The sequence below is a fragment of the Maylandia zebra genome, linkage group LG13, assembly GCF_041146795.1.
Source record: "Maylandia zebra isolate NMK-2024a linkage group LG13, Mzebra_GT3a, whole genome shotgun sequence".
Classification (NCBI taxonomy): Eukaryota; Metazoa; Chordata; class Actinopteri; order Cichliformes; family Cichlidae; genus Maylandia; species Maylandia zebra.
The window spans coordinates 8,644,172-8,659,509 of NC_135179.1; the positions used below are offsets into that span (position 1 = coordinate 8,644,172).

A 15,338-nucleotide genomic window follows, 5' to 3' on the forward strand; every position below is an offset into this window, starting at 1 on the left:
TAAAAATGCTGCTTGTGATTTTCAGGGAGGCACGCTGATCCAGTATGAAGGGAAGCTGCGCCTGTTGGAGATCGCCCAGGTGCCCAAAGCGCACGTGGACGAATTCAAATCAGTTTCAAAGTTCAAAATCTTCAACACCAACAACCTGTGGATCTCTCTACCTGCTATCAAGAGGCTGCAGGAGCAGAATGCAATGGACATGGAGATCATAGTCAACCCTAAGGTGAGTGAAGAGGAGCCAAACATAAGGCACATGGCTTACTGCACGTGCAGCGTGGAGTAATTCAACATTCAGTGAAAGTAAAAGTTAAAAATGAATAATCTCTGTAATAATCTTTGTAACCTGCATGCCATTCTGTATGGCATTCGCCCACATTTCTATGATACAGTGACATATTTCGCATGTTTAATATCCCGCAGATACTTTCACAAACCCTGCATTGACCTCATTGTTCAAAACTGTCTTTAATATGAGCTTCTGCCACCGCAACAGTGTGCAGATGACAGAAAATGAAAGCATTTTTCTTGCTTTAATATTCTCTGTCGATTGAGATGAGTTGAGGATAGTTAGCAAAGGATTTGGTCCTCATTCAGAGGTAATAATTCACCCACCAGCAGCAGCTGCGACACAACTGGGACTCATACCTCAGGTGGCACTTTAAAAGCTTTGCTGCATTTTAGATTGATTTTTCTCTCCTTGGAAGATTTTTAGAATCCGTTTGCTCCATAACAAAAAAACATAAATGTTTTTAGAGAACACTGGGAACAAAAACAGTTCTTTATTATCAAATTAAGGTATTCGTTTAACCAGGAACTGTTAGCGGTTCTTTGAATGGTGCAGATGATAAGTGAACTTCTGTTTGTCATCCTTGATTCCTTTCATTCTGTACACTGCTATAATGTCATCGCTCTTCCAGCAAGCCTGCTCTTGTCACCACATGCATTTTAGAAATTGTTATATCCTTTAAAAGCTACGCTGCGATTGATTTCGGGATGAAATGCAGGAGAAGATGTAAGTTAAAACTGGGAGAAATGAGAAGAGCCCACTGATTTCATGTTAACGTTGCACATTTCACTGTTTCCAAAGAGTCCAAACTGTGATTTATTTGTGGCTCACAGTACACTGACAAGTGTAGTTAAAGGAAAACTAACTAACTAACTGAACTCTGCTTAGCCTGTTTCTCCTCCATGCTTCACTTTAAATAAATTGCAAAGGGCATCAAAGAGAAATGAGTCATAAATCTTCTCGTTCAAGCCCTCTGGAAATTTCAAAGAGGGTTCACACGAGGGCGGCTGAGTGTGCAGAAGAAACTGTTTCGTTTCAGTGACCAGCCAACCTCCCAGAATATCATCATCTGTCCGGTTTAACCATGTAAAGTGGAGCAGGGACAGATCTGCTCTTCCCCCACACAGACCATCACTCATGAATAAATCATATCTAACAAAACGCTTGCTGAGGACACCCATATTTTAAAGCTTCTCTCATCTCCGCTTCATGTTTCTGCCATCCTGCACAGCTTCATTCCCACATGTCACATGACAATTTTCCACACAAAACAATCCAGCTCATCTGCTGTGCTTGGACTAAACTTTCAGCTGCATGTGATGTGAACTGTCCCGATTCGTGATTGAGGTGAGAGACAAACGACTGCTGGTCCAAGTGCGTCAAAACAATGATTTTATTAAACACATGTGTGGAGGAAATGCATCATCACAATCCTCAGCATGTGTCAGGGTATAACGCCCCCTCATGCGTCAAAGCAGATACATAACATGCATAAGTTACAGTAACCACAGCTCCACGCCAGGTGCTTCCTGTTGGTCTTCTTACTCTCGCTTATCTTTGGAACATCAGAAACGCATCCTACAAAAACTGTCACTTATGCAGGCACAAAATGCAGTTACAAGCAAAATATGTCTGAACTCTTACCTAGAAATGAGTCTATATAGTGTGTGTGTGTGTGTGTGTGTGTGTGTGTGTGTGTGTGTGTGTGTGTGTGTGTGTGTGTGTGTGTGTGTGTGTGTGTGTGTGTGTGTGTGTGTGTGTGTGTGGGCAAACTGTGGGTGTCTCGACCTCAGTGCACTCTCTCAACTCTCACCTCGCCAACTAAAGCTTATAACCTCTTACCAGACAGACATTTGCAATATGTGTAATAGATTGAATAAATGTTTTAATCAACTACTCAAAGCTTAATAAAAAGGATATAAGAGAATAAACATGATATTAAAAAGATATAATCCCCACAGAATGTTCTGCGCTTCCTCCTCTTACACACATGTATTGCTCTGGACTTGGAAAGGCATCCAGCATCCACCTATCCTAATTTGGATATGTCCTTTTTTTTCCGGTACAAGTTCCTCTCTTTGAGCAACTTCCTGTGTGGGCTGCAGCCCCCTGGTGGGCAGTCAAAGTACTGCAGTTTGGCTGCTAGACATAATTTATAGTAAACTGTTTTTGTTTTTCTAATTTTTTGAAGTTGCTGATATATATATATATCTATATATCTATATATATATATCTATATATCTATATATATATATCTATATATATATATCTATATATATATCTATATCTATATATATATATATCTATATATATATCTATATATATATATATATATATATATATATATATATATATATATATATAAAAATAATTTAAAAAAAATAATCCAGGTTATTAATCAGGTGCCACATGTAAAGCTGTTAATGGAGAATCAACCTTAAAAAACTGTCAAAAGATCAAAATTAATAATTTTAAAAAAGCACTTCATGTTAGGCTCATGTGTTGATGAGAGGAGGCTGCAGAAGAGTCATTTGGCATCTCCTGGGAAGACGCTTATACATTCCCGATGGCCTTGACCAGCATAAATGCATTCTCAATATTGTTAGCATAATTATAACTTAACTGTAACTTCAACCCCCAAAAATAACTCTTACACCCTTACCAGGTCTTTGAAGAGAGCCAGGCAGGCATAAAAAAAAACCAGGGGTGACAAAGTCAGTTTAGGTTATTGGTCAACTTCAGACAAATGTGATCCCAAGAAACCTCCTGGCTAACAAAACATACAGTACTAAGAAAAAGTCTTCTTTCCTTTTTTTACATTACACTGTGGTGTGATGGTTTTTGTTGTTGTTGTTGTTGTTGTTTTTTAAAGTGGTCTGAAGCAATAGTTCTTCAGGGTTTCTAAAGGTCTTTCAAAACTTCTGTGAGCAGAAGCTTTTTCACTCACTTTCAGTCCTGTCCTTGCGCCGGACCATTTATAGATGGATGTTTTTGTTTGTTAACTTACTTAACACTGAAATATGAATCATTCAAGCACCTAACTCAAGAGATGAAGCAGTATCATCTATGCACAACAGGCAACTTAGCAGTAAACCAATTTTAAATTCTATCTTTAGCCCTTTTGTTACTAGCAGCCTGTCGTAAAAGCACATCTTTGTTAAGTTGAATTTACAAAAATTGCCAAACTGTTTGACAGGCACAAAATGGTAGTATGTTTGCAATAAAAGGTGATTCCTCAAGAGCTATTTGCCAAAAACTGTAGTGTCTTTAAATGTGGAGGAACTGAACAAGTGGAAGACAAAAGAGTAGATGGCAGCAGACAAACAGTATCTGAAAATCCTGTTCTTGAGAAATGGGAAAGACGCAGCAAAGGCCTGAGAGGACCTCAGAGATGTGTCTGGCCCTTCTTAGATGCTTAGATGATTGGATTTGTAGCTTATATTTGCCCTCTTTTGACAACACTAACACAATAACGGGTTCCTCCCTCGTTCAGTGAGGTTTGCACAGGTCATGGTAAGTCAGAAGAAAAAAGGAACACTTGACTGATGAAGCAAATGTTTGAGTAAATGCTTAATCAGTGAATTTAATCTTGTACCTAATTTGTCTAAATGTGACTTATTTCCCACATATCTTTGTTCTTTAATGCCCTGCAGAGTCCTTGTTGAGAGCAATCCTGATTTAAAGCAGCACAGCAAACAAATGTAACTTGCTGTGACTTTGTGTTATTTCGGTCCTGCTCACTCACTGGCACTGCGGGCCTCTGGCCCCCCTGATGGGGGGAAGTATCGCCTCAGGCCGTCCAAAACTGCAGCCAGTGTAATAAATTCACAGCTGAACCGCAGCCTCCTCCCTGATTATTGCTGTCTTGGCCCGATAGGTACAGATGAAATTTTCCACTCCTCATGTGCAGGATTGCAAGTGTTATGCAAACTGGACATAACTTTGCAGGTGCTGTGTGGTTTTACATAAGTGTAGGTCCCATCTAGATAAGAGTACAGCACTAAAACCACTCAGTTTGAGGGTTCAGTTTCAGTTAGAGGCCTGCACACTGCAGAACTGTGTGTTTAATCCTAATTAGTGGACATTCATTTTATCTTAAGTGCCTCTAAACCACAACAGCGCAAAGTACAGATGATCTGCAGGGTAATATTATTAGTTGTACAGGTGGAGTGTTTAGTAATGGAAAAATAATAAAATAAGTAATGGAAGGAGATGTCACCACTGACATCTGAACCGCCATTGGCTTAAATCACAGTTCGACTCTTGTTTATTTAATTTGGGTGAAGAAGCTTCCCTGTTGGGAGTTGCTGCATAATTTAAATGTAGTTTTATAGTAAAGACTGTACAGTTAGGGGCACAAACGTGCACTTTTGTTTTTATTAAAAAAAACACGTTGGGTAGGGAACAACGTGATTCAGACTTTAACGGGGTGTTAGCGCTGTGCTACGTCTCATTTTTCTTCACATTGTTGGAAATAAGCAGGAAAAGAAAAACAGCTAACGTGTCCTCTCCCCTCTCCTGTTCATCAGACGCTCGACGGCGGGCAGAACGTCATCCAGCTGGAGACTGCGGTGGGTGCGGCCATCAAATGCTTCGACAACGCCCTGGGAATAAACGTTCCCCGCAGCCGCTTCCTGCCGGTCAAGACTACGTCGGACCTGCTTCTGGTCATGTCCAACCTGTACAGCCTGGATGCCGGCTCGCTCAACATGAGCCCGAAGAGAGAGTTCCCGACAACGCCGCACGTCAAACTGGGCAGCTCCTTCACCAAGGTAATCACACCAGCTGTGGAAACATCGGAACATCTGTCACTGCGTGTGCAGCCTGTTGATCTCACGTGTGGCTGTGATGATAATAAAAAGTGCCGAACCTTTTCAAAGCCACTGATTAAATGTTGATTAAATACTTCATTAGAGATTTGTTATGACCATTGTGATGTTAAATGGGATGCTAAAGTTGGGTGTAAAATAAATAAATTCTTCCAAGAAGGTTTCTGAGTAATCTCCTGATCCTCAGAGGTTACACCACTGATGCCCCCAAATTTCTGATTCTCAGTGACGGTATTTAGTCAGTAATTTAATTTGCCAAAGGATCTGTGGGGTTGAAAAGCTCACATACAGATGACTTACTTTTCTCTGTGTCTGCGCTCAGGTTCAGGAATACTTGATCCGCTTCGAGAGCATTCCCGACATGCTGGAGCTCGACCATCTGACGGTGTCCGGAGACGTCACCTTTGGGAAAAACGTGTCGCTTAAGGTAAAGCTCTGCAGTCAGATTCGTTTTTTAAGACGAGGAAACCTTGTTTTCTTTTGTTCCATAATGCCAGCATGTGAGCTACAGTTGTTTTCATGGCCACAAAACGTGTTACAGCTATTTAATTTACTCTGAATATAACGACGTTGAGCGTAATAAATCCAGAAAGCTCGCCGACAGTAAAAGAAACTTGCTGTTTTAGTAATGTGGTGGAGAAGAAGTGCAGAGAGAATTGAAGACATTAATTTCAGACTTTGAACCTGCGTGCTTCTGTTTTTGATTTACGGCTTTAATTAAATTCAGTCCTGTCATCATTTCTGTCTCTACAGGGCACCGTCATCATCATCGCCAACCACGGAGATCGGATCGATATTCCGGCTGGCTCCATGCTGGAAAACAAAATCGTATCCGGCAACCTCCGCATCCTGGACCACTGAGGCCTTCTTCACCCTCATCGTGTGACGTAGTCCCCCGTAATCCCTGTCATGTGACCCATTTGACATGTTGACACGACATCAAGAGATTGTGAGAGGATATGACTTTTTCCCCTGGAGGCTGAGTGTGATTGCATGTGCAGTGCTACCCTGCAGTCTCAGCATTAAGAAGCAGTTCGCCTGCTTTGATGGTTGGAAGCAGCTGGGATATACTGCCCTCTGCAGGCTGTTCATCACATAACCTTTAAAAGTATTACTAATGAACTAATCTTAGCGACCACTTTTAAACACTTTTATCCAGATTAGGGAGAAAACAACTCACCCTTTGTTTTCTTTTCTTCTATATTGATTTTGACTTTTGTTGGCCAGAAAATAAAAAATAATATATTCTAAATAGGTAGGGATAATATACTGATATACTCACATATTATTAGGGACACTAGTGGGAGTACAGTTTGGAGAACAAATTAGATTTGGGGTTTTTTGCACTGCTAATGCAATCACAAAGATGAAGTCATGGGCATTACGGGAAGGTTTTGACCTCTTATTTCAAGCACAAAGACGTCTCTGCTGGACTCGATACGGTTTCGCAATTTAGCCGCAGCAAAACACACAGAGTTGTGTAATGTAAACCCAGCACAGGGTCCTGATTTACCACTGAGTTCAACAATACAACAGAAAAGGATGTCTAGCAGTGCAAAAATGACTTACTGGTACATCAGATTTCTTAGAAACCCAAGTGGAAATGCAGCGCTTAGCACTGGTTTGGAGAGGTGTCATTAGGAACCTCTGCTGGATTTTCAGGGCTAATGCAAATGTCATTTTATTAGGGAGGAAAAAATTCAGATATCAGGCGTGTCAGCAGTTTATTCCACAAACTTGCCCTCAGTCTGCCCTCAAATGTAGCAGGTAACGGCGACAAAGTGGATACAAGCACCAAAAATAGAGAAGTCAGTTGAATTCTCAAGTATACAGCTTAAAAGCTTCTTCAGAACTTCTTTGCTTCGTTTCTAACTAAAATATTTTATAATTGAAATATTACAACACTGGTGTTTATGACAGTATACAAACACTGAGGGTACTTTTAAGGTTTTCTGATATTTTATGAGACAGAATAAGATTCTCTGCATTCATTTTCCAACAGAAATTGAACATTTGGTCTGATTTAGCGACTCTTATGCATCCAAATTACCAGCACCATTAAAAAAAAAAAGGTACTGTGGTTAATACAGCTGTGTCTGCCTATATTCATCCAATGAGAATGAATTTACACTTCATGTATTTTACAACAGTGAAAGCTCCTTTTACCCTCGGTGCACACCCTGTCAGTCCATCCTGCACCCCTGCGCTCCTGTTAGTAAATTATTCTGAATCAAATGTTTATAAATGAGACAAAAAAGACTTCTAAAGTTGACTCTGCTCAGTGGACTCGGTGTAATTTGACACTAAGATCATTTAAAATCATCAAGTCTAGCTGACTTCATCTGGCAAGCCTCTTGAAAATGAGCTTTTAAATGGATAATTGACTTTACCACAAAAGACTTTGGTACTTGTATCCACTTGTGAAAGGTGTCCCGGGAGTACTAATTTGTCGGCTGCACTATGAGGATGGACCGACCTCTGTAGTACCATCGGCTCAGCTGTGACGCCGCAGAGAGCTCTGAGAGCATTGTTAATGGAGGCGAGGCTGCTCTGCTGCAGAAACTGAATGATATCATTTTTTTATGCCTCATGCTCAGTAAAAAAAAAAACCACAAACAAAAAAGCAACCGTATAAAGCTTTTTCATATCGGCACATTTTTTGACCAAAATGTTCTGAGATTGTCTGATGTTGTCGGATCAACTGATTAAAACGATCAATAACATCAATATAACCAGCTCTCCAGTTTATATAGTATTGATGTAGCTGATACAGACTTCTCACTGACTTTTAACTGCATTACCATCCACAAGTCAGTGTTTTGCATGTGTCTAAAAACACTCAGAACCGTTGGAAACATGAGAATAAATGGCAAAGGCGACGGCTTGTTATGCATGTGGCTCAAGTGAAGCTTGGCTTTCATTAGTTTCAGGTTTCACTAGTGTCATATCACCGTACCCTCTCAGTTTATTGGCTTCAAAGGATGAAGACCCAAAGATAATACATTTTGAGCAGCGTTCTGATGGAAATGTGACTTTTATGTCCTTTGCTGCACTCTCCTGCTGATTTTTTTTTCACTACAAGCCGCATCTAAAATGCGCGAGTCGTCATTAGATCTGTTGTTGCCGTGAAGATTAAACAGAGCAGCTTTAAGCTGAATTAGTGGAGCCCACGAAGCCCGCAGCGACGTCTGTGCTGAGAAATAATTGGGTACTGCGATATGAGATTTTCTGGGACAGGATGTAATTTTAAAGTGAAGGCCTTTATTCGTCTCTGTGTGGAGTAGCTGACGAGAACATCACAGTGTTGTGTATTTTTTTTCCGGTTTGTTTTCACCTTCATGTCATGTGAAACCTCAGCGTTTCTCCGGTTTCTCTGCCCATCCCATCACTCAGCGTTATTCCTTCACCCAAAGACACGAGGTGCTGTGTTTTCTGCAGTGTTGGGGCACACACACACATACACATATTCATTTACATATGTACATGTACACAAAGTTTCAGTGTGAGTATACTTGAGATGGGTCCGACCCGTGCGGACCGAGAGCCCGAAAGCAATAAGTGTTGATCTGTGACAGCGACGAGGTCTCAGCCCAGACCGCTTCTGCCTCTTCAGAGGTGAATAAAGTGCAATATGAAATACCGAACACGTGTACTGTGTCATCTGTCCGTCAGTCAACTCTTGAGAGATGTCGGCAGAACATTTATTAATGTTTCTGGAAGGTTTGCAGAGAAATCCAGAACACTGATCCAGTTCCTTTACTCATTCTAATCATTTGTATGACCACCTGGTGGCCTCTGAGTGTAAAAGCACCAGAAATCATGTGTATGGAGCAGTCAGGGTATGAATTAATAGTTCATAAACTCGACTCATAAAACAAAGCAAAATGTGCAGAAGCAGATGCTTGACTTCGTCTAAAATCTCTGTATTTAAGAGATACCAACTGACCCTGAACTAGGGTTGGACTGTCTTCTTCCGGTTATTTCCTTTACAGGTCGCCACAGCAAATCATCTGCCTTCATCTCACCCAATCCCAGCATCCTCTTCTGTCATATCAACTCTCTTCATGTAATCCTTCACTACATCCATGAACCTTTTCTGGGGTCTCCCTCTTTCTTCCTGCCTACCAGCTTCAGTATTCCTTTGTCCAACATATCCACGAACCTCTCCACTGCACATGTCCCCGCTGTTCGACCTGAGCTGTCCCCCTGATGTACTTCTTTCTAATCCTGTCCATCCTGCTCACTCCCAGTGAAAATCTTAATATGTTCACTTGTCATCTCCAGCTGTGCCTTTTGTCTTTTTCATCTCCAAACCATACATCCTAGCAGATCTCATCAGCATCTTGTAAACCTCTGACATAATTTTTAGCAGTTAATTTGAAAGACTACCTAAATTTATCTATTTAAGAGTTGATTCAAAGTCAACAGAACAAAAATGAGACTTCTGTAGAATCAACAGGTAAATCTGATCGAGCCATTTCCTCTCACTTCTATTAACTTGTTGTGTAAACCGTAGTTTTTGTTTCAGTTAACTTACATTTTGTTTAATAGCTTTGCACTGACGATGCAAATAAAACCCAGCACACGGTGAAATGTGTCACTTTTACACTTTATTGTTTAAAGTCGTTTACAAAAAAGTGTTTGCTGGAAACATTCATTGCTTTCGCCTTTTACAAGCACAAATACACTCCGAACAAGAGAGGAGGAAGAGCGAGTGGAGGGCGGGGGCGGGGTCAGGCCTGTGTTCATGTAGAGAAACAGTACAGAGACGGAGGGAAGCCCTTAAAAATCACACACTTAATCCATGACAGAAGACTGGGTTAGAGAGGCAGGACGCACATCTGAATCCAGATTTGACTTCTAACTCGTGAGGTATCCTCAGTAGACCTTAGCTGTGTGTGTGTGTGATTCATATTCGTATTTTCTCCCTGAGGTGAGTTAGTGTGTTGCACTCTGAGGATACTGATGGACATTATCTGGAGAGCTACTTAATGTGTGGACACATGAGCACGCGTAAAAACTGCACACATACAATCAACACGAACGTATAAATTACAGCTTCTCACTCACACGCACTACTTTTACCTGCAGATACGAGTGTGTCCACGCAGACCTGAGGCTCTGTGTGAACAGTTTGGAAGTGACTGATTAGTAAAGCTGCTTCGTTTTCTGGAGGTTTCTACAGTTTGAGTGTGTGGGCGAACAGCAGTGATGTTACAGATGTGTGCAGCAGGAGAATCTGTGCTTTCACATAAAGCTCCAAATATCAGGACAGTGGTCTCCAAGGTCAGCATTAACTTTTCAAACAGCATCTGATAAATGATCTGTAGTAGCTCATCCTGAGCTTTTGATCACAGCACACAGTCTTCCTCAGCACATGAAGTTGGATTCGGTTATTTTGCATCTCTGCTTTACGTTGTTTTCGAGGCAGAGCTTCAAACTAGTTTCAGAATTTTTTTTTTTTCCCCTTCGACTTTTAGCTCTGTGTGATGTCATTCAGAGCTGACATCCCACCTGTTGTTTGCATAGCCAATCAGAAGAAAGTTGGCTTAAATTTTTTTTAAAAAAAGGGATAAAACTGCTTGTTTCATGCAGAGGACGAACTGATGGGAGGAACCAAGGCACAGTAAAAGATAAGGATTATTTTGAACTGTGACTCATGCAAAGCTACTTTAAGAGAATCTAATCTGGAGCATCTGTAGTGCTGCGACTTTTAAAAAGAAAAGTTTAGACAAGAAAAATGAAAAATATTTGTGGTTTAGTACAAGTCTGATGTTATTAGAGGAATCAAATCTCAAGTTTAAGGTCACGTTTCAACGTCGTTTACTCTTCAGTCAAAGGACTATCAGATGGGTTGGTGGGCAGATATTAAATAACTAATCATACATAACTAACCCGTGCACTGGAGCTGAAACAAAAATCTCTCCTTAAAAAGCTCTACACTTAGTTTGAACATGCAGTTATTGTTCACATTTAGTTTCTATGATAAGTTCTGAAGCAGTTTGTTATCTGCTTCCAATGAATCAATACAAAATTAATAAAAATAAAGAGGCATCATTGTGCGGTTTTTCCACTGTGTTTATCTCGAACCTGGTTGTCTCGAGTCTGACTAACTCGTCCATCCTGAAGCTAAGATGTCAGCAGAGAAAAACTTCTTTCCTCAGATTAAGTCCCATTAAAGAAACTCCAGGGCGTAAGGTGTTTACAGATTTAAGCATTTATGTGATTTAAATATAAAGATAATAGAGTGCAGTTGGTTGTTTAGGTCCTTATTTAAAGTAAAAGCATCAGTGGAAGACAGTTTTCATCATATGTAGTAAAAGGTTATCGAATAATATATTATATTTAAATCAGAGCTCTACATCGGAAACAAACTACAAAACGAGGCCTTTCATGTCTCACACTTTATGCTCTACTCTTCTATTTTCTCTCATAAAGGCTTAAAATGACTCAGCACTATATTGAAAGAAATGTACATATAATAGCTCTCCAAGTTACTATATTAACTATAAAGTTAATAAATTAAGCCTAACAGCTCTCATTCTTGTTTTTAATCAACATAAAATATAACTAAGAGCAGCCCTGATATCTGAAGCTCGACCTTGTTTGGAAAGCACAAGTTAACACGAAGCCCTAATGAGCGCACACGCGTGCATAAAGAGAATTGTGAAGCTTAAAGCCGTGCGTGTGTGTGTGCTTGTGTCAAACCTGAGTCAAACCACAGCAGATGTGTTTGTATCTCCTGCTTTTTGTTGCTCGCTCGATGCGTAAGACAGATGGGACTTCCTGCACTGTGACGATTCACGCCAGAGGAGGAGAAACCTGCTGAAATGACTTCAACTGCCTCGGTTTGCATACTTTTAGGTGTAGCTGAACAAATAGTGCGTAGATTTTTTTCCAGCCTCCAGTAGGGCACGTGACAAGAAAAGGATTTTAAAATACTGGCGTAACTGCAATGCTGTCAAAAGGACGTCTAATACATTCGGAGCTCAATACTAATACCGACCAGAAAACCGTACCTCATCTGGCACAGTAGTGATCTTGCTTTGACTGTGCAGGTGTGCCTCAGACATCCCAGTTATCACGCAGAATAAACCAGACACTGTCCACACATGAAAAGCATGACCAGAGGGGTGTGCTGAGAAGCAAGGTCAATGTGGCCGCCAGGCTTTCTTCAATAATACACTCTGCCCAGCGTATTCACTTCTAACCATATTCACTGTAAAAGATGGCTGAAAACTGTATGCCTGCATTCATTTAGGTAGCCAGCAGGGGGCGACTCCTCTGTTTACAAGAACACTTTCTGGTTGTATTGGAGTCAACGCTTTCCTGATACCTTAATGGGCTCAGTTGCTGGTTTCAGGTCATATATGCCCCCCATATGCTTTCAGGTCAAGCATAAAATTACTATTTATACATGTCCTGCATCACCAGCTGAATGCAAGAACTCCCAATGACAATGCAACACATTTTGCACGTCTTCCTTCACCAGTATAATTAAAAGGTACTCCTTCCTTCAAAACATTACACCTAACTAGTCTGGAGCAGATTATGTCACCAGCATAACGTACCATGTGATCTAGACATGGTTAACAGAAAGCTATCTTTGTGACTTAAAGTCTGACTTGAGGATAAAGATACCTCGCTGATCCACTAATCTTGGTTTGCAGTGCACCCCTCTGGTCTGGTTAGCGTGTGTGTCTGCAAGTGTGTGTGTGTTTGTGTAAAGTATAACATTAGCTACATGGCTGCGTAGAGATTCACTCACTTACCCACGAAGATATTTCACGTTAAAGGGAGGGAGCAGTCATTCAGGCCATTTGCAAAGATGCCTAGAAGACTCTGTTTCCCATAATGCTTTAGGAGGTTTCAGTTCCAGATCTATTGCTTTGCAAGGGAAAAGGCTGTGGTGATGGCTAATGAGATAGAAGAATAACTGAAGGGTTTAAACACACGACGTGAGAGGACGGGGTGTATAAATATGACAGATCTGAGTGGTGAACAAGGCAGAGAGAGACAGAACAAAACCCTCAGAACACACCTAAAACTTTATATCTGGTTAACAATATACTGAAGTTTCAAAATAAAACGCTTAATAGTATTGAAGTTATCTGACAGATAAAGGATGAAGCGATGCTCCAGGGCCATAAATAAACATCTTTGTTTAAATTAGCTCTAAGAGATGTACACAGATGTATAATGCAACAATAAACATGAATAAAACCGCAGGTTTGCGCTGCGGTGTGTTAGTAATTTAGATAAATACTGTTGAAAGTCCTTTCCAAGAAACAAACGCAAAAAAGGTTTGACCCAGCAGTGTTCTTTGTTTGGTTTTTCTGTCTCTGGTTTCACATGAAAATATAGAAATCTTTGTCGTCATTCATGAAAAAGCAATACAAAGGTCACTTAAAAATGAGAGAGAGACAAAAAGTCCAGAAAAAAACAGATCTGGGAAGGTCCCCGTGTTAAATACGGGGTCAGCATCCAAATAAAACCTCCAAAGAATGCTGGGAAGTTCCCGCCGTTAGTCAAGGGGTCCCTGGAAGATGAGTCTGACGTAGCCCTGCTCGCCGCTTAGCTGCTGGGCGCAGAAGGGGCAGGCGGCGTGGAAGGTGTGTGTGCCGTGAGGAAGCGGGATCTGACTCCAGAAGGCCGCAGTCTTCTCCGAACAAACGTGACCGCAGGGGTTAAAGGCGTGAGTGGGCGGGGCCGCGTCCACGTAAAAGCCCGCCTCGCAGCCCAGCCACAGCGCCACGTACGGCCCTTTGGTTCTGCACATGGGACACTCCCTGAGGCGGCCCTCCCGGCCCTCCCTCTCCTCGCGGTGGTTGCCCCAGTTGTGGTAGCCGTGCACGTGACCGCACTGGAGGTAGACCCAGGGCTGCTTCTCGTCAGGTGTGTCTTTGCGACGCATTGAGGGAAAGGCCAGCGTGTTGAAGCCCACGGGACATTGCGGGCGGGCCGCGTTGATCTCCTGCCGCAGCGCCTCCAGGTGTTTCAGGGTGGGAGTGCGGGCCAGGCCTTCAGCAGTGCGCCACAACAGGGTGGCGCCGCAGAGGTCGATAAGGGAGCCATCAACGAGCTCCTGACTCTCCGTCTCCACCTGAAAGACAGAGGAAGGGTAGCAGGTTATACCCAGAGTCAAATTTAGACAAAACTGAGATTTTCAACGGCAGGTAAGAAAAAACTTGCTTTCAACAACTTTTTTTTAAAGCTAAACAAAAAAAAGTGGAAAGGTGATGATTTATTGTGCACAGAAGACCTTAATGACACCGAAAGCCTACAGCATTATGTCCGACAGGAGCTGATTAGGTAGGAGCGGCAAGATGATGAAGTGCTATTGGTTCTTGGCCTCCCTGAGCAAGTCCAATAAAAAATCCAAGAAAGGTCTCAATTGTCCCAAATTTAAATACTTTTCAGCACAAAGCAATAATGAAAAAAAATCATAACTGGATTCAGTAACAAATGAGATTGCACACAAAAGTAAAAGTTAACTCTTTAGCATATTTTATGACCCTTAAATATCGAACCAATTTCTTCACCCTGGACTGGCTGCTGGTCAACTACCAAGCAAACACAGAGACAGACAACCACACCGACGACCAATTCAAAAACACCACTAATGTGTGTCTTTGGAGAAGAACGGGAGGTTTAAACCAACAATTTTGGTGTAAACTACTGCATTGCAGTGAGCCTATACTTTAAAAATAAACTGAACACTTAAGGATCTGTGGCTTTCCCAATAGTTAGCTTTTCTGTTTTTCGGTAAATTAAAAAAGTTGTCATGGTCCGTGCAAATGCAAATCCACACTGAAGTTTACTGGAAATTCTCACCTTTGAACAAGTCGTGTTCACTTATTTCATTTGTTTTTATTGTCATTTTATCGTATGGTTGTAGCAACCTAGTACTTTACTCGCTATAGCTACTATTAGAAACAAAAGGTTTCACATTCTGAAATTCGACTTTTCTGACAGCAGCTACACTCATGATTCAAATATCCTGTGGAACATGTGACATTTTATATAATTAAAAAAAAAAACATTAAAACGTGAAGGTTTTAGCCTTTGTGCACCCTGCAGGAAGAATTTAACATTTTCCAAATACAGCTGGTTTTATTTTAGTCATTCGAGCCTTTGCATTCAGTGACCTCTCCTGAGTGCCACGCCTCTAACCCAGTGCATGCTGGGATACGCTCAACCCTGAAGGTTGGAAGAGTATAAAA

The 15,338-nt window shown here is 41.3% G+C and overlaps 2 protein-coding genes across 6 annotated transcripts in view; one reads left to right on the plus strand and one right to left on the minus strand.

Moving 5' to 3' along the window:
- ugp2b (UDP-glucose pyrophosphorylase 2b) overlaps positions 1–8,759 on the plus strand; it is a 36,591-nt gene extending 27,832 nt beyond the window's left edge. For both annotated transcript variants that reach the window (XM_014407761.4, XM_014407759.4), the window contains exons 7-10: positions 26–223; positions 4,816–5,058; positions 5,438–5,542; positions 5,869–8,759. In XM_014407761.4, the coding sequence (XP_014263247.1) occupies positions 26–223; positions 4,816–5,058; positions 5,438–5,542; positions 5,869–5,976 (654 nt within the window). In that variant the 3' untranslated portion in view covers positions 5,977–8,759. The remainder of the gene's footprint in view (positions 1–25; positions 224–4,815; positions 5,059–5,437; positions 5,543–5,868) is intronic.
- A 949-nt stretch (positions 8,760–9,708) lies between these two features.
- The window catches only part of peli1b (pellino E3 ubiquitin protein ligase 1b), a 68,007-nt gene continuing 62,377 nt past the window's right edge, over positions 9,709–15,338 (minus strand). For all 4 annotated transcript variants that reach the window (XM_004553461.6, XM_004553460.4, XM_076891481.1 and 1 more), the window contains exon 7: positions 9,709–14,218. In XM_004553461.6, the coding sequence (XP_004553518.1) occupies positions 13,640–14,218 (579 nt within the window). In that variant the 3' untranslated portion in view covers positions 9,709–13,639. The remainder of the gene's footprint in view (positions 14,219–15,338) is intronic.